The following is a 23,400-nucleotide window of genomic DNA, read 5'->3' as shown; positions in this document are numbered from 1 at the left end:
CACAACACCGTGCTCACCAAACGCGAGAGGAAGCACAGACGGCCATGCTGCAGCAACTCAACATTCCAATAGGGACCAAAGAGCGAACAGAATCGAATGACTGACGAGCATGGCTTTCTAGGCAATGGAAGCCATTCGTAATACGGATCTTAGGAGGCCTGACTCTCGGACAGGCCGTGGCTCGGAAGGCAGTGTATGGAAGATTTCGTACGAGCTGTAAACGATACTCGCACAGGCAAGAAACGCGAAAAAGAAAGACTGGTGGCGTATTTTTCAAGCTCCCTTGTCTCACGAGTACCTGATTTGCCTGACCAAGTGGCACCTCCAAGTTCTCGGCTCTTGAGGTGCAGGGATCCGGCGGCCGGTGACTTTTGGGACGCGATCCACGGACGGGTCTCTGGCTTCCGCGCCTTTTCTATTCTTCTAGTCGCCCGTTGACGTTTGGCTTGGCCGCAAGCAGTTGGACGTCAAAACGGCGAGTCTGTGGGCGGACACGTTGGGCCTTTGTTCGGGTCTGTTTGCTGTTGAAATCGTATCATGGGCGTCTGTCCAGTTTAGTGTGTTCTTGCGAGCTGGGGTTCGGGATGGAATGTTTGCGAAAGTCAGTATGAAGGACGAAGAACATGCACGACGATGGAGGGACAGAAGCGTGACCCGATGACTTTTCCGTGCATACGCGCGCATTCCACAAAAACTGCCAAAAAGCGAGAGACACGGCTTGGTCGTTCCTGCTGCTTCAGTGTGGGATTGTCTGTTTCATCAGTGCTGCGCCGTTGGGGATTAGCGCGGCAGTCAAGCTGTTCCTGCCTTGGTTCTGACGCAGGGCTCCATTGTACCTGCACAAAATCGCTTGCTCGATTCCAATCCCAGAAGGCACGAGCGCGAGCACGCCTGCACAGTTCGATTTCGCAGGTGCATGCCACGTTTGTCACGGGACTTCGACTTCCAAAATTAACTGCTACTATCGCAACCTACCACTACCTCTCAGCTTCAATGCACTGACTCAACTGTGAAATGATATCCAAGCGAACAGCAGCCTCATCACGGTCGGCAGCAGGCTTCGTTTCCTTTTCCAATATTTCATCATTTCACCGCAGCAGCTCATTCCCGCAGGAGCCACAATTCCTCGCAAGCAAGGGCCCGGGGAAGCGGGATCAGGGGCAGGGGTCCGTTAGCGTGGCGCCCAGTAGCCTGCCAGAACGGCCAACCGGTACGGCTACCGCAGCAGGCTGGCATCAGATTATGCTGGCAAGGTGAGCGTGCAAGGGGGATAGGGGGAACTCGACCAGGGGAGCGTCCGGGTGCTAACCTTAGCAGTACAACCTGGGCCGCGCATCTGCTCCCACTGGCGCCTCTCGAACGGGGTTCTCACCAGGCTCCTGGGTCTCTATTGTGACGGTGCTGTGACGGTGTAGTGGGAGCAAGAAGACCGCGGCATCAACAACCGCACAGCAAACACTCGGCGCAACAGCATCAAGAGGGCACAACATGGACCTCTAGCGGGGAACATCGATGCTGCGCCAATTGGAAGGAAGAGAGGCCAAGACACAGGACAAAATAAGCAGGAAAAAGGAACAAGAAGAAAGAAATATCATCTTCCCGAGGTGGCGGGTCGCTGAACCCTCTGAGGGACCCCGGGATGCCGGCAGGTCTCTGTGTTGCATCTGCCAGTCTCAGTTGAGCCCGAGCTTCTTCCTCTCTTGTTTTTTCTTTTTTCCTCCCTTCGTCACGTACTCGACTGTTATCGCCAGTTACACAATCATTGTGCAAACCACTCCTTCTTAAAGAGTCCCGTCTCCAGTCTCTCCCTCCCTTGACGGACCGGTTTTTTTCGAAATCGCGTTTCTGCCCGCTTTCCATCTCTGCTGTCTTGCATTGTGCCACTCATTTCTTCCCTTTCCTGCCTCTTGATATATCACGAATTCCCTTAATCACTCGCGCCGACTCGAGTGGTTTTTCTTTTCCGTGAATACATACTACTCTTGATTCACGCCACGCTCTCTGCCTCCTCTCCTAAGTCTTCGGTTTATATCCAATCTGTGTAAGGAATACCAACACGCCTCGGGTACCTACCTACTCGTTTCCCCTATCTCGACGACGCTTCTACAACGACACAATCCCACGAACGGAGCATCACAACCAACTTTCGACATTCTCTTGGATATCCGACGTGGCGACGTTTTCCTTCTACAAGTCGGGCCTACCTTAATCAGCCTTCGAAACTCAATCACAAGATGCCGGGCCTCATCCCCCTTCGCATGAGCACGCTCATTCCAGCTTCAAAAATCACATTCACTACCTCGGAAGAGAAATCCAGTTACACACCTAGCCATACCTCTTGGGGACCGACGCCATCCGGACCGCGAACAAACGAGGTGCCTAGGCGAACAGCGCGAGAGCGAACAATTCCCGCGCCTATCATCGCCCCTAAACCGATCCCTTCGACACCTGAGCAATGGAAGAGGGCGTTGGGCGATGTTAAGAGAGATTTTGTCAACCGAAAATACCGTCAATGTTCCGTTCGATGCCACGAATTTCTTGAGGGTATCAACGACTCGGTAAGATATATCGCGGAGCATGTAGTCTCTGTTACAAGTCAACTAACAAACAAACCATAGAACAAGCCGGAGACAGCATGCCTCATCTACATTCGCTTTTACGCAGCTTCTGCACTCGAAATGCAGGTCCGCTCGCTCCAACCAAACTCTCCGTACCGCTCAAAGCTCCTCTACCAAGCCCGCGATCACTATCGCATTGCCGCTCGTCTCAGCAGAGAGGATGAAGCCGCTAAGCGACGTCCCTCATCTCGCTCCCTCTCTCCAACGTCTAGCCTGCACACTCCTTTAGGCTCAGACGCCTCAATCTCCACGGTCTCTACTAGAATCTCATCACCCTCGCTGTCAATCAGCTCTCTGGATAGCTGTTTGAAGAGCCCCTACGGCCGAACCAAGCCGAAGAAGCGCGTCGCTTTCTGTGACGTGCCGTCTTATGAGCCATCTCCCGAGCCATCCTACGAGTCCAGCTATGAACCCATCGTGCGTCCAGACTCCCCTACTCTCGGATTCGACGACGACTGGGGCGTTCGCGTGCCCACGCCGGAACCTCCGGCCCTCTACTCGCAGCCTCTCCGGTTCGGCTCCGGGAGGTCGCAGTTCCCACTCCCTTCTCCTACGAACTCCGAGTTCAGCGTCGTCCAAGACGACGAAAAGTATTATGATACTCCCACAGCTGCGGACAGCTTTCTCCATGCCCGCTCCGTCCACCACTACTGCACCGTGCTTTCGGGTCTGCAGCGGCAGATCGCCTCTCACCTGGAATGGTTGGAGCGCGACATTGCCGCCGCAGAGAACTCCAAGTCTACGCCTCTCTTGAACGAGGAAATGCGTGCTCTGGAGCTGCAGACGCGGATCGAGCGGCTGAGGGCCAACGGCTGGAAGCGACAGCGGTTCGACTTCCGCAAGTACGAGGCTCTTCGAGAGAGTGCCTTGGCCGATATCAATTGAGATGTTTAAGAAATTAAACAACTCAAGTGTAAAAAGTGTAAAAGAAAAGAAGAAACAAAAGTACTATCGCATAGAAAATCGGTGTTCTGCTGTCATTTATTGATTGGACTTTGCATTGCTTGTACTGTTTGATTGGATATGGTCTTGTTTCGCTCGGGCTGTCTGGCTTTTGCTGTATATTAGTGCTTTTGGAGCTCAGGCGAAAGGGGGCATCTATAGACATTGCGAATGGGCTGCATGTGCTTGCTGTTCCGGCGATCATGGGGAAATGGCAAGGATTTGCAGATTGAACAAATCTGGAGACAAAAGTAGGACAAAGAGTCACTTCTCTAAAGCAGCCTTTGGCTTCTTGATATAGTAAAAGGATATAAAAGTAGATACTATCAGGAAATGTTACTAGGCAATGCTGCACAACTAAGGGAATATTGTTTGTTGACCGCGAACGAATCTCAGACCGATATTGATCCCATTCAAGCCCAGATCCTTCTCTTGCTCTCGACCATAAAAAAAAAAAGAGTCACCCATCCTCGAACCATTTTTTATCCTCTTTTTCTGCGTTGCGAATGACTGAGCGGTACAGATATCCAATCATCGGGGAATCCGACCAGGTAACTGAACAAAATCAGGCAAAACTGGAGGGAAGAAAAACAGTAAAGCACACCAACAAATGATGCTTGTCTGCTCAGGGTCGAGTTTCACTGTTGAAGCTCTTCCTGTTGGCTTGCTTGGCCAGATCCTCATCCGTGATCTCAGCCTCCTTCTTGGCGGCATGGTCTCTGATAGCAGCCAGGGCCACGGAGCGGAAAAGAGAACCGTCCTTGACCTTTTCGCGCAGCACGTTCGTCTTGGACGAGTTGGCGGGAGGCTGTCCGGGAATGGCCTCCTCGGCAGCGGCCATCTCGTCGCTGTCGGAGTCGGATTCGACGTCTTGAAGGGCGGCGATTCGTTTCCGGAGGCTGACGGCCAGGATGGCGTGCTTGAGCTTCGCGCGGGCTTCGCGAGCCTTGCGCAGTTCGGGCAGCAGGTCGTGGTCGGTGGCGTTCTTACCACTGAGCCAGATGTGGCCGAGTGCTTGCTGTAGTTTCGCATATTCGTTAGAGCTTTGTCGCGAGCGTTGTTTTCGTGATTGGTAAGATGGTGGAGAGCTCCTAGCTTACCTCTGCTGTCCATCTGCTGTTGGGGTCGGGAACGATGAGACAGTTGATGAAGTCTTTGGCATCCGCGCTGACATCTTTCCAATACCTCTCATGGAAGATGACGGACCCCCTGGTGCACTCGTCAAGCAGATCCTGGAGGTTCTCGCTGCGGAAGGGAGAGTAGCCGCAGAGGAGGGTGTAAGTGATGACACCGAGAGACCACATGTCCACCGGCTTTCCGTGGCCCTGCTTGGCCATGACTTCGGGAGCTGCGTAGCCAAAGGAGCCGGCCATTGTCTTCAACGTCTCGTCTTTGCTGTCCAGCGTCTTGGCAATACCAAAATCGGCCAATACCAAATCGGAGTCTGGGTCCTGTGTTACGTAGATGAGGTTCTCTGGCTTCAGATCTACGCGCGTGCTCAGTCAGCTCCTGCGTCGATGGCATCAGCATCGGGGTTAGGGTTGCCCAACTCACCTCGGTGAACAACATTGTTCTGGTGTAGGTATTTCACGGCGTCCAAGACCTGCTTGATGGTCTGAGAGGCGTCCTTTTCGGTGAATTTTCCCTGGTCGCAGATTCGGTCGAACAACTCACCACCAGTGGCGAGCTGGGTGACGATGTAAAACTTGTCCTATATGCCCGCCAGAAGTGTTAGTCCCAACTCTTTTGCCTCGGCCTATCCTTGTTCGCCCACAAAAAGGCAGGAAACGTACTCTCGACTCAAACCAGTCGACGAACTTGACAATGTGAGGATGCTTCAGCCGCTGAAGGAGGTTCAGCTCGTCGTACACCATCTGCTCGTTGCCCTTGACGCTCTTCTTCAGGATGATCTTGATGGCCACCTTGCCGGTAGGGCCATCGGCCTCGCGCACGACACCGTATGTGCCAGCGCCGAGGGTTCGTCCGAACCTGTACTTTGATCTGTAATTATAATAATCGATCCGTTAATGTTGAGCCCAATGTCGGTGCTGTCGGAGGCTTGGTATCGTACTTTTTCTCATAGCTCTCGGGTTGGCCATGGAGGCGGTTCAGCATGCCAGCGACTGCACACGGAGACGGCACTTCGTTAGCAACTGTCCATTCCACGATCCGCTAATAACTGAGAGCCCGTCACAGCACATTCTGGCGCATGGGGCGAGCCCTCCGCCTCTTCCACTGGCGGCGGTGTGAGGAATTGCATGCGACTTACAACTCATCCTGAAGTCTGGCGGGGTATCTGGAAACACGAGAAGCGGGATTCAAGCCAAGGGTTGCGGTTCGAGCACAGTCCAAGCCAGCAAGACGCCCTGAGAGCTGTCCTACCAAGGGATCTGTCCAATTTCAAGAACCAGAGAAGCAGCGGCAAGAGGCAGCCGGAGAGGAGAGGCAAAGGAAAGGAAAGGAGGAGCGACAAGGACAGCGGGCGACGGGGACGAGGCAGAGCTGAAGGAGCTACAGTACAGCGGCTGAGCTGAGAATAAATACGGCCTCTGATGCAAAATACTCCTTGGGAGTCCCTCGACGCAGCCCCTCATCAGGTCCCTCTCCTACTGGGCACAGGCGCTACTAACATCAAGTCGAATGGAGACCAGCCGTCAGCCATAGGGGCACTAGCTCTGTACATAGGGATACATGGTGGAGAAGAAGCATGGGAGGGAAAAGGGTGGGTGGGCGATCCGCGGCCAGCCAGCAGGTAAGGCTATTTTGCATGTGGGTTGATATCGAGAGCCTGGGCTGGGGGTGAGGCCGTCGAGGCGGCTCGTACACCAATACCAGGTACTGCTCAGGTACTCGAGCTCGTACTCTGACATGGCTGGTGGGTAGAAGCGCCGCGGGAGGGGCGCCCCTATTGAGTGCCAAAGGGCACGAGCTCAACTGGCCTGTCTGTCAATCTCTACAGTTACCGATTGACTGGACGAGCAGTCGAGGCTTCAGTTCGGTGCGTTGCTACTGCAACTGCAAGTGGAGAGGTTCTTGCAACAATATTGGACGGAACTAAATATGCCAGACTACTAAGGTAGGGACAAAGATGGGCTGAAGTATTAAAGCAGTACCCGGCAACTGTGTAAGTGCTCTGTTGGGCTTCTTTTCTCGAGCAAACCGTCAACCCCCACACGCCAAAGGCCACCCAATGTATAAGGTTACAGAGTGACTACTATCGCGATACAGGGGCACAACTCGCCAGGGACGGACAATTACTCTTCGTCTCGCGGCTCCTTTTCGTGGCATTGAGATGTGAAACAACAGTCCAGCCATACTGCTACTTACTGGTCCCATGGACAGAAAATGCCTTCACATTGCACGAAGCAAAAGCGTCACCATGCTCCCGACAACCCAGACGGCAAAACACAGCCCAAGATGTTGCACTCGCTCGGCCGTGGCTTAGCTAAAGTGGCATCAGGCCCAGAGGCACCAGAGTCCCAAAGCCCAAAAAGCCGGTCTCGAGGCGGCCAACCAGCAGCACACAAAGCCCGGTGCAATCTGCTGCCGGCCGGGTTTGGCACCCACCTAGGCCGTGAGATGTGACAGCACGGTAGATAGGCGGCCTCCGCCGCCTCTTCGGCATGTCCATTGCGGGTGTGCCGTCACCGATTCATCCAAAGGCGCGTTCGCGATGTCTCATCAGCAAGCAAGGCCGTTTCTAGGGCTGATTTTGTGAGGGCATATCGCGGCTTATTCATATGAGTCGCTAGAGCAGGACGGCAATAGCGAGCGGCCTCACGGCGGGCCGCGTGCTTTTTCGTCGGATGGATTTTTCCCGTGGGATTCGATGTGATGCTGCTGCTGCTGCTGCTGCTGCTGCTGCTGGGTTAGGGTTGCGGTTTAGATGCCTTTCGGCTGCCTCACCGGTGAGGCAACGGGGCAGTGCGTTTATCATCAAAACTTGAGACGAGTGGATTCAATTCATGCTTACTGAGTACGCTGTGTAATGAAGACGCTTGCGGAGTCGAAGCAGTCTGTTGATGAGTATGCCTTCCGGTGCCATTTGTTCTCATCCCCGCGCCTCCACGACAGCATCACGATGCTTGGTCTACTGCTCCGTTTTGCTCAAGCGTCAGCTGTACTCTGCCATTCCCCCGTATTCATTCAGGCGCCTCAGCCCTACATGCAGCTACTTCTTCTAAGATGCAATAATATTATCTGCAGTGCTACCGGATGCCGTCCTTGATTATTTAGCATATCGCGGTTAGATCACCGAGTACGCTGTGTCTCTGATTACACGTATTCTGCAGGTCTTATCCACAGCCTGAAGAAGAGGGTATTGCGAGGCGTTTCGCAATTCTGCCTTGTCATACTATCACTGGCTCGCGAGTCGAGAGACGCGGGCATCCTTGCCGTTTCTTCAGAGTTAGGTAGGTGCATGGATGGCTTTTTTGGGGACAGCTGACAACAATCTTCTGGAGTGGGATATGGGAAGCAGTGAAAAGAAGAACTAACAGTTTCCACCAAGCTCTTCTTCTTTTCTCTATTTTGTTCACATATAAGATTGTAAAATCCTTTTTTTTTCGTTAACATCACTACTAGAGGTAGAATAATGCTCTGAATCCATGAACTTCGCAGGAGGTCGTGCTTGTCCCATATAGCTGCACGTATTGGCTCTGTCTCGGCAAGTAGGAAGATAAAGGTCGACATACAGAGCGCAGCAACATCATTAGCTAGAATCGAGTCTCCATTTGCATTCTGTGTCGTCCCGGTATAGGCTCAGTTCTGAAAGGATTCGAAGCATCCCTACTGAGATTATGCGGTTGGTTCTGTCTCGCATCGGTGCTGAGAGTATATTGGTGCAATAGCCGCTCAGGCTATTTTATATGGACCATGTCTGCAGCAGGAGGCGGTTACACAGAGAGTGCCACGGAGCGACGAAAATGAAACCGATCGAACTTTGCATCTATGTTTCTTCTCCTCTAAATCGTTTAGAAGTTCGATTCAATCTTATTTTTCTGTTCACGTTCGAGATTTCCCCGTCGCCATCTGTTGTGATATTAGTCGAAATTTACACCCTATAACGACAGAGTTCATGAAGCAACGATGAGCCATATGCACCCACAGGCCGCCATGTACACCGAGCTCTCTAGTGCTGGAGCCGGTACTCCAGCCTCCAACACCACTTCAAGTATATCCAAGGTGAGGAACGGACAGCTTCTGCACAGACGCTCTCGTCTCATATTCTCAAATCTACATATGATATTATCCAATCAAAGATCTCAGCTCTACATGTACATTTTCACTAATGCATCAGAGCGATTATCATAGGTCCCGAGGTCCAAAACTGCTCAACTCAAACCGTCATGGCTAAGCGGCATTCTCTCAAAACCAAGCGGGACCTTTTCCCTGCCTTCAAGGCGCCGCAAAGCATCGACAGTTGAAGAAACACCGAAACCTAAGAAGAGCAAAGGATCCCTGGGATTGAGCACGCTGTATGAGCCCCCAGACGGGATCGTGATAGCGGAAATGATCTTTATTCATGGCCTGGGAGGAGGCTCGATCAAGACATGGTGCGGTTCCTCCTCCGGCTCAGCTCCTCCAAGCTGCTGGCCGCGGGATTGGCTACCAGCCGATGCCGAATTCGAGCACGTCCGAATCCATACCTTTGGCTACGAGGCTGATTGGAGGGAGCGGACGCCCAGCATATTGTCCGTCCATGATTTTGCTCAGTCCCTACTTGGGGAGATGATGAACCATCAGCTCATCAAGCGGAGCGACGCCGGCATCGTGCTGGTCGGGCATAGCATGGGCGGCTGCGTGGCCAAGAAGGCGTACATCTTAGCCCGGCAGGATCCTACTTGCGCGGACCTCGCGAGCAGATTCCACTCCATGTTCTTCCTTGCGACGCCTCATCGGGGCTCCGAGCTGGGCAAAGTCCTGCGGAACTTGCTGTTAGTGACGGGAGTCTCCAAGCCATACGTCAAGGACCTAGTAGCCAACTCGGGGCCCGTGCTAGAGGTGAACGAAGCGTTCCACCAATACGCCTCGGATCTCCGTCTATGGTCCTTCTTTGAGTCTCTGCCAATGTCCGACTACTCAAACATTCTCGTTGTTGACAAGCACTCTGCCACTCTCGGGTTCGACAACGAGAGCGTGTCGTTGATGGATGCGGACCACCGCACTATTTGCAAGTTCAAGTATCAATCTGATCATAACTACAGGAAGCTGCGCAACGCACTGTTGAGTGCGGTCGAGATGATCAAGTCCAATTGTAAGACACCCACCCGATCAAGCACCCCCTTTGATGTCGATGCAAAAATCTGGCTGTCTTGAACACTTCAATTGTTGAGAGCGCGACATGTGGCTGACTTCAATTCCTTCGTTACAGCCCCTAAAATGGTCGCCAAAGCTAGACTGGGTCCTTACTTGGGAGTCGACGATTCATTTGAAGACGAACTGATCATGCATCGCGAAGCCAGGCATCCCGAGACCTGTGACTGGATTGTACAAGATCCTGGCTTCCGCAACTGGACGCTCTTTGACCCCGAATCACCGCCCATCTACTGGCTTGTGGCCGGAATGGGCGCAGGAAAGTCAATCATGTGCAGTCGTGTCGTAGACTACATGTACCAGCAGAGTGAGCCTACACGGTGCAGCTACTTCTTCATCAAGCGAGGAAAGGGAGAGATGCGCGATCTTTCCACCCTTCTCCTGAGTATTGCTTTCCAGATGGGATTGCAAGATGCACAGGTTCGGAGGGCCATCGTTCGGCTTCAGGAAGGAGGCGTTTCTTGGGAGGGCCAAACAGACAAGCTCATCTGGAGGAAGCTGTTCCAAGAGGCCATATTCAATATCAAGTCGCCACTGACTCATTTCTGGATCATTGATGGACTGGACGAGTGCTCGGGGGCTTCCGACATTTACCAATTCTTTGAACAGCTTCCTCAACATGTCCGTGTATTGATTGCCAGCCAACATACGCCGGAGATACAAGAGGGCATGCTTTCATTAGGCCAGAGAGTTGCAATACGGATGGTTGGTACAGAACATACCGGTGAGATGCCCTTCTATGGGCCATGAAACACATTATCCCCTATCAAGCTGAGTCGAATGCTAACCACGGAGTCCATCACCAAAAGCGTCCGACATGCGGTCCGTCGTCAAAGCAAGGCTCAAGCAGCTCAACCACTTGGAAACCGGCGATGATTTGGTCTCTCGAATTGTCGAGAAATCCAACGGCTCGTTTGTCTGGATCCGCCTGGTCCTCAAGGAGCTCGAAACGGCATTCACGGATGAGGACATTGAGGCTATCCTAGAGGAAGTCCCAAGTGACCTGCACGAAATGTACGCCAGAATCTTACACTCCATTGAGAAAGACAAGCGTCGAGCTAAACTGGCAAAGTCCATCCTTACATGGATAACTCTGGCACAACGACCGATGACGATCGAGGAGCTCCGGGGCGCGGTACAGATGGATATTCGAGCTTTGCCGCAGAATATGCTTCATGCCGCTGTTTCTGCATGCGGCCAATTCATTATGATAGACCAGAGACGCCAATTGCACCTGGTTCACGATACAGCGAGACAATTCCTCTGCCGGGCAGATCTAAATTCGCAGTTTGCTATAACACCAACGAAAGACCACGGACATCTTGCAGCACTCTGCTTGGCATACTTGGCGAAATACCTAGCAGTCGACCGTTCTACTCAACGAACCGAAATCTCGTTTCTCTGGTACGCATCAGAGTGCTTCTCGCAACACTTGGCAAAGTCGAATGCGGGAGAGCCTCTGTCCCCGGGTGTCGTCTCTCGATTCTTGGATGAATGGGTTCTTCATTGGATTGAGAGCTTGGCTCAAAGGCGCAAGCTTGAGGTTGCCGTTCAGTCAGTCATCAACTTGGAAAGCTATGCAGAGCGCGGCAAAGAAGAGGCAGTATGGTCGGACGACGATATAGCACGTCTCAAGGGCTGGACCTCAGACATCTCACGGGTCGTGCTGAACTTTCGAGAGCCGTTGCTCAAGAGCCCTGCAGCAATCCACCACCTTGTGCCCCCTTTCTGCCCTACTCAGTCATTGATATATCGTCACGCTGCTTCCTCTGGAGACGTAGAACTGACGGTATCTGGGCCGCGAGAACAAAGATGGAACGAGTGTCTCATGTGCATCGAGCATGAGGCAATGGTGGAAGTGGTTGCGTGTGGGCGGCACCATGCTGCCATTGGTTTATCTACCGGTTATATCACCGTTTACGACATGGCCTTGCTTCAAAGCACCATCGAGGTCAAGTTTCTGAACTCTCAGCTGAAGCTGATTGGCTTTGGCTGTGACGACAAATATCTTGCTGCTACTGGCTTCGGCCAAGCTGCCATTTGGGAAACCAAGACAGGGACGCTCAGACATACCTTTGACTGCGGCCCAGTTCTGTCGTTCACTTTCGGCCTGAACCATTTCATCACCGTTTCATCGTCCGGTGTGATGGAACAAAGGTGAGTAGCTTCACCATTCTTGAGTCTGACTTGTGCTCCTTTTCTCACAATGCCGTAGGAATCTCGAAACGAAGGAGTTGGAGACACTTCAATGGGGCACGTTTGACAGCACCTCTATGGAAGTGCCTCTCCCGTCATCATATGCATGCGAAGCCAGATTTGACGAGGCTTGTCCGCAGCGATTCGGCGTCGCCTTTTACAGCAGTGGAGACATCTATCTCCTTCATATCGATGAGCTATCGGTTCAAGGCGTCTTGAAAACACCTGAGGGAAGACTTGTCAAGGAGTTCTCTTTCAATCCCAGCCCTGAAACACATCTTCTCGCAGCTTGCTACACAGGTGGCGGGCTCGCTATTTTCGATACCAGCACGATCTGCCAGATATATTACAAGCCCGACATGTGCGCAAACCATGTGTCGTGGACCGCGGATGGGAGGCATGCCGTTGTGGGTACGGAAGAAACTGCCTTCACACTTGAGATATACAAGGTCCAGATCTCGGATGCCGTCAGCCTCGACCTTGTATGCCAAGTTGATCATCCTGGAATACCCATCACGCCGCTCGTGGTTGCCAGCCAGGGCAAACGCATTCTTGGTGCCCACAGTCGTCAGAGCCGCATATGGGAATTCCCTATGCTTGAGCTGCAGGAAGGCCAGATGCACGAAGATGCAGCAACTGGCGACTTTCGGGCAGCAATAGGTTCACGTTCTCATAAAGCTTCCATTGCTGTCATGGCTCTCTCTGATGACGGCCGTGTCATGATCTGTGGTACACAGTCTGGAGAAGTCATGGCCTCCTCTGCTCTAGATGGGTCACGGATTGCACGTCTTCACCAAGAGCATAAGTGCGCAATAACCAGCCTTGTCGTGGTCCAGGCCTCGGAGGGAGACTTGATCATTACAGGGGATGAAGATGGCTTCGTGGTGTTTGCTGAACCTACCCGTGAGCAAAACGAGTGGGGAAGTGCTAAGATCATACTCAGAGTAAGTTGCGGCAATCTCGTCGAACAGATGCTGTTGAGTCCATCTAAAGACAGATTGCTCATCATCACACTGTCCACGTCTGAGCTTTGGAGTCTGCCGTCCAAGGAGAAGCTGGAGAGTCTGCGGGTGCCCAGGAGCTCAGCAAACTTACGGCGAGCGGTGCAATTCCCCTTGATGGATGATAGGTTCATCATTCTGGAAGATTCACGGAGCCACGTCTTCTACTGGCGCGATTTTGGACGAGCCTCGGAGGGAACGCTGAGCCTGTGTAGAGACGGAAGGCTTCCCGAGCCAGAGTACGTTACAAACGCATCGTACCTCAGCAGCGATCGTGTGTTTGTGGAGAAGCTGGCTGATCCGTTGACGGGAATTCGCATGAACTGTTGGGACACAAACGGCTTTCTCGCTGGTGGTGAACAAGCAGTCGAAGTCGTTCCAAGACGCGGCTTACAAGCATTGAGCTGCGTACTGGGCGACATCATTTCCGTCATGGACTCTACCCTCGTGTTCCTTCACAAAGAGAGGTGGATCAGCACCGTGGACTTGGATACGTTTCACCTGACCATGGAAGTCAGGCGGCATTTCTTCATTCCCCCGGAGTGGGTGAGCATACTGGGCTCGGTCGTGTGCGTGCTCGGTCCGGAGAAGGCTTTGGTTTTTGCCAGCAAGCAAGATGTGATTGTTGTCAAGGGGTGGATGGGGAGATGGGAGACTGATTTCCTCGGGCATTTTGATATGGATGCTGAACTAGAGGAATATGGGAAGACTGATATATGGGTGACTGGGCGGCCCCTTCGATGATGTGGAGGACTTGTGTGTAAGAGAGGAATTGTATGTAATGCCTGTAAGCCTACATTCACGAAATAGCTACCTGAATACCCAGACTGTGCTCCTTCTTGATGACCAGGCGATCAAAGTCCGTCCTCTGCTAGTAGTAGGTATATATGTAAGTAGCGGTGGTCTTAGTCGTAGAGTAGTATCCAGAATTACAAGCCCCTCGAGTCGACGGATATGCATGAGACGCATGCATCGACAAGCGCTTACTCGCGGTGCAGCTCCCCACGTAAGCCATCACTGGACAATAGCCGACAACAAAAGGCGCCCAAATACTCCGTAAGGTATATACTAACGCCGTGATGCCTTGGGCAAGGAGAAAAGTCAATACGGGCCCCTTTAGTCGTCGGGTCGGGCTCTGAATGGCTGCACGGGAATCGCCGCTGTAGCACAGCCGTGTAGGGTATCAAGTTGCCCAACAAGGCCAGCATACCAACATACCTACCTTAAGCCAACTTGCAACACATGTGACTTGACCTGAATCATTCACTGCGACATTGAAAAGACGCCGGCGGGTTCAAGCGCCCAGTGACACGACCTGGAAGGCTGCAGGCAGCTGCGCATCGCCGTCTGATTTGATACTACTAACAGGGAGACCGGCTGGAGTGCTGCTGCGCCTGCACCAGCGCCACACCCGCAACTGCCGCCTCAAGACCCTTCCGACGCATTTAAACCACCATCCACGAGCCGTCTCTACACATCTCTGTTGGTACTACTCGCAACTTGGAGCAGACATTAATACTTTTGCTTTTTCCACCCAACTCAAGCGGACGTCGACTCACGATTCACGCCTCTTAACAGACTTCTTCTTGCAGCAGACAAAACCACAAAATGGCCACGGGCATGCGAACGAAGCGAGTGGCCAAGGAGCGCCAGAAGGTCGGTAGCCCTTCGACTTCGTCTCGATTCTCTCGTCTTCGTCGCTTGCTGGGGGAGGCTTATATCGACGACCTTGAAGCGCTGACAACGCTCGCAGATAGAAAAGTTCGGGCTGCCGCCTGGCATCGAGCTCGTGGAGGCCAGCGACCTCAAAGAGTGGCTTTTCGACATCCGCGTCCTGGATAGCAACCCCATCTACGACGGCAACATCTTCCGCCTGAAATTCGTCTTTTCCGACACTTATCCCATAGGTAGGCGGAAGCCTCCCATCTGTCAGCCCTCAGCAGCATCGCCGTCGACTAACAGCCATGATTCTCAAGAACCCCCCGAAGTCACCTTTGTAGACAGACCGAGCCGCCCTATCCCCATCCACCCGCACATCTACTCGAACGGAATAATATGTCTCGACCTGCTGGGGAACCAAGGCTGGAGCCCCGTCCAGAGCGCCGAGAGCGTCTGCATGAGCATACAGAGCATGCTGACGAGCAACACCAAGAACGAGCGACCGCCCGGCGACGAAGAGTTTGTGCGGGGGAACAAGCAGCGACCCCGAGACATTGAGTTTCTCTATCACGATAATACTGTGTAGTACCACTCCTCAGCCATGGATAACGCGGCTCTCTCGGGATGTTTTTGGCTTTCTTCTTGGAGGACTCTTGCATTGATTTAGCGGCCGCGAAGGCTCATCTGGCGTTTTCACTGTTTCTGCGTCTATATCTTGTCTTGACGCAATCACTCACTGGGGCACGGGACCTTGCATCTGGTACGGCTGATCACAGGGTCATATCCTGCTGATGATTCCTGAGGCTATAAGCGATGTTTTCTCTCTCTTCTGTTGTTCTGTTCATTTCTTCCAGAAGCTATCGAGGAGTAGTCTATCGTGATTGCCAAGTCAAAAGTGACGCCTCACGCAAAATCGGCGGCGAGGGCATTTAGGCGCATGCACAGCGGCGCAACTTGGGGGCAGAGGCTGGCGAGGGGAAGCCTCTGTATGTAAACTTTTATCCAACCTTTGACGGACGCAAACAGGAATATGCGAAGTTTCATAGAATTGCATTTTTTCATGCTATGATATTCCTTGTGTATACCTCGTCGTCAGTAGTAATATTTCGATATAAAATCTGCCTTTCCTCTGCGGCAAACGTTTCATGGGAGGAAATCTCAGAAGTGGCATGACTGGTTCTCCATCCAACACAACGCCCAACCGATGCAACATATATGACGTCGTCCCTCGGCTTATCGTCTGCCAACCACCGGCCAGGCCACTAACCCGCCAGCTCTAGTGGTCCACGGGCAGCCGTTAGTGACTGCAGGGCGTGTTGCAGTCACTAAACTTCACTCAATCAGCTGCTCGCTGCCGCAATGGAAGGCTGCGGGGCTCCCCGCAGGCGCTTCACCGCCCTGGCCAGGGGTGTTGTCTTGGGGCACCTTGATTGCTTGAGCTCCGGCACAGTTCCATACAACCTGACCTAACCTCGCGCCTCCTGCGACCTGCCACTAGAAACTGAGCTCCCGAGCTGCCTCAACCCGCTCCCCGCCTTGCACAATCATGGCGCCGCGCGCGGAATTCAGCACCGAGCAGGTCCGGGGCAAAGCGCGCAAGGACCTGCTCTACCTGCTCGAGGGTGTAAGTAAGGCTCACTGTCCCTCTCACGGCCCCTCAGCCTCGAGAGCCTGGCTGGCTTGCTAAACACACAGCTTCTTCGTAGGTCCGCGGCAAGAAGAACCTCGTCTTCGACCGCAGCCTGGTCGGCCCCATCGGCACCATCGTCAAGGTTGCCACGCTGCAGGAGTACGGCGTCGACAAGTTCTTCATCCTCGAGAACAACAATGTGGATGCGAGCCAGCGCAACGTCGTCTTTGTCGCCAGAGGAGAGTGCGGGCGGCATGCGGAAGCCATAGCAGGTAAGACGCGAATCACAATGCGCTTGCGATACGAGGGCATGTCCAGCTCTCATTAGCTTTGCCGGGCGCTGCTCTTGATTTACATGTAGACTCGAATCAAAGCTGCTCGTCGGCAGAGACGTAGTCCTCTTTGTCTGGAGGCTGAGTGAGCTGACGCAAGTTTACCCCTCCAGCCCAGATCAAACGAATACAGCGGGAGAGCCAGACGACGCATGACTTTCACATATTCTGGGTGCCCCGGCGCACGCTCGTGTCCGACCAATTACTCGAGGAAGCCGGCGTTCTCGGCGACATCAACATATCGGAGCTGCCGCTGCTCTTCTTCCCTCTGGAAGATGACGTTTTATCGCTCGAGCTGGAGGACTCCTTCAAGGACCTCTACTTGTCCAAAGACATCACCCCCAACTTCCTCATGGCCAAGGCGCTCATGGAGGTGCAGCAGAATCATGGCCTGTTCCCCAGGATCATTGGCAAAGGCGACAATGCGAAGCGCGTAGCAGACCTCCTCGTGCGCATGCGCCAAGAACGGCTGGCTGGTGAGGACGGAAGCGATGTCAAGACGGCGCTCACCCCCAGCACCACCAACGAGAGCGTCATCATCATCGATCGCGAGGTTGACTTTGTCACCCCGCTGCTCACACAGCTGACATATGAGGGGCTCATTGATGAGATTTTTGAGATTCAGAATAATCAGGCCAAGGTCGACACGACCATTGTGGGAGCTCCAGCGCAGTCCTCCACGGCTACATCGCAGAGCAGAAAGCGGACGGTTCAGCTCGACTCGAGCGATAAACTATACGAGCAATTGCGAAACGCCAACTTTGCCATCGTCGGTGGGCTTCTCAACAAGGTCGCCAGGCGCCTGCAAAAGGTTCAGTCCGACTACGAGAGCAAGCACAAGACCAAGACGATTGCCGAGCTGAAGGAATTCGTGAGCCAGCTGCCCGGCTACCAGCAAGAGCACCAGAGCGCAAGGATACACACGGGTCTCGCGGAGGAAATCATCAAACACACGCGGACTGATCTGTTCAAGGGCCTTTTGGAGGTCCAGCAGAATCTCGCGGCCGGTGCCGATCCGTCGTCGCAATTCGACGGCATCGAAGAGCTGATAGCCAGGGAGGCTCCCCTACGAGAGACTCTTCGGCTGCTTTGCATATACTCGTGCATATCCGGGGGGATAAAGCCCAAGGATTTGGAGCAGTTCAAGCGGCTCATACTTCAAGGCTACGGCTACCAGCACCTTCTCACGCTCAATAACCTGGAGAAGCTGCAGCTGTTTCTATCACGCTCGTCCCCACTTGCGGGAATGATACCAATGACGGCGAGTTCCGGCGCTGACGGGACCAAAACCAACTACACGTATCTACGGAAGCAGCTGCGCCTGATTGTCGACGAAGTGCAGGAGGACGATCCCAACGACATCGCGTACGTGTACAGCGGCTATGCCCCTCTCTCCATCCGACTTGTACAATGCATTCTCCAGAAGCAGTACCTGTTGTCTATAACGAAGGGTAATGGCGCAGCGAATGCCAGCGGCATTGCCCCTGGGGCAGGCACACAAGGCTGGCATGGATTCGACGAAGCCGTCAAGCACGTTCGAGGGCAGACTTTCTATGAGCTTCAAAAGGGCGAGGACAAGGCCGTCAAAGCAAGGGCCCTCTTGTCCGGCAGCGGGCAGAAGCAGACAGTCTTTGTCGTCTTTGTCGGAGGCGTCACGTTCACGGAGATTGCCGCGTTGAGATTTATCGCGAAGCAGGAAGAGAGTAAGCAACAATCAAAGGTGTGGTATGAGACCGGTCAGCACTCACGGCTAACATGTATATCCGTTCTAGGTCGGAGGAAGATCGTCATATGCGCGACTTCTATAATCAGCGGAAACAGGATGATGGACGCGGCAATCGAGAAAGAAGCGTTCGCGCGCAAGGAGCCGGCGTTGCCCAACAGCCCTTAGGCGAACGGCTATCGGAGTCGAAATACGATGTTTTGGAGTTTGGCGGCGTACTGGTTCGGCGAGGGTCTAAACTGTCGTTGGCGGGGCATGAGAGCATCTTGAGCAACATTTGATATGACTGCGATCTTCCTCTTCTCCTCTTACTTCTCAATCGGGCTGCCTCGTCGCTGATGCCAAAGTGGTCTCAAGTTCATCGTCGCGAGATGCCGGCGGATGACTTCCAGTAGAGAGCGCGCCCCACAGCAGCGAGCATCGCGATTGGACTGTTGTTGCTCACGTGACCGTGCCTATTCCCTGAATTCAGCGTTCTTGAGGGGCCGCGATGAGCTGATGGCTCTATTATTTCCTGCTCATTGGCCCTTCCTTGGAGTAAAATACAATCCGCGGCAGCGTTGAAGTCGGTCCCGTCCCGCTTGAAGACCTGTTCAGCAGCCCGAGAATCATTGACCTCGGCCCGTCCTGCAGTTGCATCGCAGCCCTGTAGCCTCTGCTCCGCTAGATACGCTCCTGAGCCAGTGAACCTCCAAACGACTTATCGTTTCCGCTTACAACAATTCCTGGGTTCAGGTATAATATACACCGCGAGTGAGAGCAAGACGGACCCCTTGGCTGACAAACCCGACGAAGACAGGAGGAGGTTCTCATGGCAGATACCTTCATCATATGATGCGTCTGCCCAGCGTCATGCTGTATGGTTCTCATACTGCCGAGTGTCCCAGTCGATGATCCCGTCTTTCCATCCCGACATCCGCAGTCTCTCATATATCGACATCGACCAAATCTCCCGGCCGCTGTCAGAGCAGGTGCTTGGGCCGGAACAGACCATTCGCCATGGCAACTGTTGTCGAGAGCCATCTGAGCCTAGAAAAGGAAGTGCCGATTGGGCCGAGTTTCTCGCCCACGCAAGACACGGACTCTTTCTCGTCGATATCCAGCCTAGCGGCGGAGTCCGTCGCCAAGAGCCAGAGCCAGGTGCCGGCGTCGCCCAGCAGCTTCGTGAGCTCTCGCCAGGTGTCTGGGCGGGGCTCGTCGGATGAGTCGTCGGAGGTGGCCCAAGAGATTGTCGTGTGGACGGAAGATATGGAGTTGAGCAGCGGCCTGTCGAACCATGACACGGAAGAGTCTTCCGGCATGCATCTTGACACGGAGTGAGTCTATGCCCAACGCACCGCCACCCACTTGAGAAGAAGAAGAAAGTTGTTGCATGTTGTGGGAAAGTATATTTTGTCTTCTTCTTCGAAATCATCCTTGTCCCTTCTTCCTCTCCAACTCAATTGTTCATGTTTATTCTAATCAATTGCTCTTTTCATCATCCGGACAGTGATGAGAAACTTCAGCACGGCGATGATGCCCCATTACCAGCCGATCCTCCAGAAGACGCCATTGCTGAGTCGTTTACTTCGTCGCACTCTTCCTTGTCAGACCTTTCAGACGTCTTATCCTCTCCTTCAATTGTCTCTAGTAAAGCCACAACGCCCGTCGAGACGGAGATACCTAGCCGCCCACAGATCGGTGGGGTCACACAAACTTTTTCGGCCTCCTCATCCTACCGCCATGATATCGAACGCTTGACCTTCAATGTTCGGCCGAAGTCATCTATCCCGACAGACATTCCATCCTACCAATATGCCAGCGAGTGCATCGCTGCCGCCGAGTCATCGCGGCTCAACCCTTACGCCCTACATCCCGAAGAATATCACTTTCTACGGCATCACATATCCCACTCCCAAGTCACGACATACCTAAACATCCGAAACGGCATACTGCGCATATGGATGAAGCAGCCGTCGGTCGGCGTAACACGGCAAGAGGCGGTCGGGTGTGCTAATGCTCGCTGGTTTGATGCCGCGAGCGTATGCTACGACTGGCTGGTCCGTCGTGGATATATAAACTATGGCTGCGTACAGCTGCCTGAGCCCCAGGCTGACTTCAAGAACGAGCCTCCTACAAAGAAGCGCAAGACTATCGCTATCATCGGAGCAGGCATCTCGGGTTTGTCTTGCGCCAGGCAGCTTGATGGTCTCTTCAAGCAGCATGCCGGCCATTTCTATTCAAGAGGAGAGGAGCCCCCAAAGGTGGTCATTCTTGAAGGTAGAGGTCGCGTTGGCGGCAGAGTATACTCCCGCGAGTTCAAGACAAGGCCTGCCACGGTTGACCCCGAGTTCAGGGGCAAGAGACACACCGCCGAGATGGGTGGCATGATCATCACGGGCTTTGATCGCGGGAACCCGCTGAATGTGATCGTTCGTGGACAACTGGGCATTCCATACCACGCCCTTACTGCCGATACCACAATCTATGACAGCAATGGCAAACCGGTAGACCCAGTAAGGGATCTCCTGGTTGAGAAGCTCTACAATGACTGTCTAGATCGCGTCAGCGAGTTCAAGTACAAGTACCAGCCCTCCAAGGTGATTGAAGGCAACCGTGACCTGCTCGACGAGGGGCGGGATAGCCTTGGAGATGGCTCCAAGACCATTATACAAGCTGAAGAGGCCACCGCTGCGCTACCCGATGCCCCTTCAGTGTCCCAGCAGAACGTACCCGAGACCGTGAACATGGTTCCGGTCTCCTCAGACAAGCTGACGGGCCGAGTCCACAACGAGCCCGGAGTCCCTGGGACCATCAAGGCATCAGAAAAGGCCAAGTTGATGGGCTGGAACGTCAAAGCAGGGGCGGCAGACAAGGGAAACCTGGATTTGACCCAAGCCACCACTTTGGAAGGGTCAACACTGGGGTCTGTCTTGGACTACACCATTACGCAGTACAAGAATATCGTCGACCTGAATGCGCAAGACCACCGGTTGATCAACTGGCACATTGCCAATCTAGAGTACAGCAATGCTACCAACTTGCACAATCTGAGTCTCGGCCTCTGGGACATTGATGCAGGCAACGAATGGGAGGGTCCCCACACAATGGTCGTCGGAGGATATCAGAGCGTTGCCCGTGGCCTGCTCCAATGTCCGTCGCCACTCGAGGTGAAGACCAAGTTTGCCGTGCAGAGAATCACCTACCACGGCGAAGGCTTTGACGGCCCCGCCAGCATAGAGAGCGAAGACGGCACAGTAGTGGAAGCAGATGCTGTCGTCTGCACCATACCTCTTGGTGTCCTCAAGCAGGGCACGATTCAGTTTGAGCCGCCGCTGCCTTCCGAAAAGGCGGATGCAGTTCTCCGACTGGGATTCGGCATCCTCAACAAGGTGGTCTTGCTGTATGACAGGGTGTTTTGGGATTCAGACAGACACATCTTTGGTGTGCTCAGGGATGCGCCCAACCGGCATAGCACATCCCAGCAAGATTACAGCACGAACCGTGGACGCTTCTTCCAGTGGTTCAACGTCACCAACACCACGGGTCTACCCTGCCTCATCGCACTGATGGCCGGAGACGCTGGCTTTGATACGGAGCATACGAGCAACGACAGCCTAGTCGCCGAAGCCACAGATATTCTGAGGAGCGTCTTTGGCAAAGACGTCCCTTACCCCATAGAAACGGTGGTTACCAGATGGGGGTCCGATCGGTTTGCCCGAGGCAGCTACTCTTCAGCTGCCCCTGATATGCAGCCAGACGACTACAACGTCATGGCCCAGCCTGCAGGCAACCTCTTTTTCGCGGGAGAGCATACCATCGGCACGCACCCGGCCACCGTTCACGGCGCCTATTTGTCGGGACTGCGAGCCGCATCCGAGGTCCTGGAGTCAATGATCGGTCCGATCGAGGTGCCGACGCCTCTTGTGCTCCCGAGGGACTCGCTTTTGCTGCATAAACGTAAGGAGGCAGCCAAGGATCCCCGGCAGGCGCGCTTAGAGGCATACGAGATCGAGGTCTGGGAGCACGTCCTCTCCAAGATTGGCGAGCGGCCCCTTCGCCCGAACAAGGTGGCCGGCAGCGCCTACATCCTCTTCAGCAAGGCTCACTTCGAGGCCGCAAAGAAGCGATGCGAGGAGAGCCGCAAGCCCGGCAGGAGCCGGTCGATACCCAACGAAGTCCGCATCATGACGTCCCGCATGTGGAAAGAAGCCACGCCGGAGCAAAAGAAGCCGTACGAAGAACAGGTCGCCGAGCAGAAGAAGCGCTATCTCGAAGCCATGCAAGAGTACAATGCGCTGGCGGAGAAGTGGGATCGCCAGGCCATGGCCCTCCGCGCCGCGTACGAAGAGGAGCATCCCAGCTTGCCGGGCCCGGAGGAGGGGCCGGAGGATGATGCGTCGACGGCGGCGCAGAAGCGGAGGGCCAAGAATGTGAGTTATGTCGAGGGCGGAGATACCGACGTGGATACATGAAGTGCAGACCTTTTGCGGCTGGGTTTCTGTGTGTCATATCGTCCGTCTCCTGTTGTTTCTGTGCACTTGTTTGAAAGCTGTATATATCGTGGCGTTTGGATGTTGAGGTCCCGCAGGATGTGTAGAAAAAAAAACCCGTTGATACAAAAAGTGGATGGGGGAAAAATGGTTGCCGTGGCTGTAGGCGAGGTATTATCCCGTACATATCATAACTAGTATTCGTGATCAAATCATTGAATTTCTTCATCTTGATTCGGAGACTTCGTGTGCCTCAACTCATGACGTTTCTGGGTCTACTAAGGAAATTTATCTGTGGGTTTGATACAACTTTGACTGTGGTTTGATACACTCGACTGGGATAGACACCGCGCTGGGCAAACCTCTAAGCTTTGTTATTACAAAGGATGGAATTTCTTTTTTGATTCTCCGGCACGCCAGCTCTTTTTTTTTAAGATGTAGCTCTGCTTTCTACCAAGTACAAAAAAGAAGAAGGTATGTAAAGAAGAGAGAAAAAGTAAGAAAGTTTATGT

At 53.6% G+C, this 23,400-nt stretch overlaps 5 protein-coding genes across 5 annotated transcripts; 4 read left to right on the top strand and 1 right to left on the bottom strand.

Moving 5' to 3' along the window:
- Positions 1–2,228: 2,228 nt before the first annotated feature.
- BBK36DRAFT_1204990 (hypothetical protein) lies at positions 2,229–3,503 on the top strand (the record flags this gene model as incomplete). Its single annotated transcript, XM_024897342.1, has 3 exons — positions 2,229–2,558; positions 2,619–2,796; positions 2,848–3,503. The coding sequence occupies exons 1-3, from the start codon at positions 2,235–2,237 to the stop codon at positions 3,501–3,503; spliced, it is 1,158 nt and encodes a 385-aa protein (XP_024748659.1). The 5' UTR covers positions 2,229–2,234.
- A 682-nt stretch (positions 3,504–4,185) lies between these two features.
- BBK36DRAFT_165943 (Calcium/calmodulin dependent protein kinase) lies at positions 4,186–5,836 on the bottom strand (the record flags this gene model as incomplete). The annotated part of the gene is made up of 6 exons (XM_024897777.1): positions 4,186–4,578; positions 4,661–5,046; positions 5,115–5,271; positions 5,354–5,561; positions 5,632–5,683; positions 5,830–5,836. 6 exons carry the CDS (start codon positions 5,834–5,836, stop codon positions 4,186–4,188), a joined length of 1,203 nt encoding a protein of 400 aa, XP_024748658.1.
- A 3,169-nt stretch (positions 5,837–9,005) lies between these two features.
- On the top strand, positions 9,006–12,847 carry BBK36DRAFT_1204982 (hypothetical protein; the record flags this gene model as incomplete). Its single annotated transcript, XM_024897341.1, has 4 exons — positions 9,006–9,816; positions 9,934–10,599; positions 10,685–11,972; positions 12,091–12,847. Coding segments are annotated over 4 exons (3,522 nt in total), but the record flags the coding sequence as incomplete, so codon positions are not given.
- Positions 12,848–14,436: 1,589 nt separating this feature from the next.
- Positions 14,437–15,712, top strand: BBK36DRAFT_1135750 (UBC-like protein). Its single transcript, XM_024892745.1, has 5 exons — positions 14,437–14,518; positions 14,557–14,728; positions 14,826–14,979; positions 15,049–15,524; positions 15,652–15,712. The coding sequence occupies exons 2-4, from the start codon at positions 14,681–14,683 to the stop codon at positions 15,315–15,317; spliced, it is 471 nt and encodes a 156-aa protein (XP_024748656.1). The 5' UTR covers positions 14,437–14,518; positions 14,557–14,680; the 3' UTR covers positions 15,318–15,524; positions 15,652–15,712.
- Positions 15,713–16,233: 521 nt separating this feature from the next.
- Positions 16,234–22,870, top strand: BBK36DRAFT_1204958 (Sec1-like protein; the record flags this gene model as incomplete). The annotated part of the gene is made up of 8 exons (XM_024897340.1): positions 16,234–16,355; positions 16,438–16,633; positions 16,807–18,396; positions 18,466–18,565; positions 19,061–19,099; positions 19,181–19,273; positions 19,445–19,732; positions 19,906–22,870. Exons 1-8 carry the CDS (start codon positions 16,278–16,280, stop codon positions 22,868–22,870), a joined length of 5,349 nt encoding a protein of 1,782 aa, XP_024748655.1. The 5' UTR covers positions 16,234–16,277.
- Between the last annotated feature and the right edge of the window lie 530 nt (positions 22,871–23,400).

Source organism: Trichoderma citrinoviride (genome assembly GCF_003025115.1).
Source record: "Trichoderma citrinoviride strain TUCIM 6016 unplaced genomic scaffold BBK36scaffold_9, whole genome shotgun sequence".
Taxonomy (NCBI): Eukaryota; Fungi; Ascomycota; class Sordariomycetes; order Hypocreales; family Hypocreaceae; genus Trichoderma; species Trichoderma citrinoviride.
This window is presented reverse-complemented; position numbering and strand designations above follow the sequence as displayed.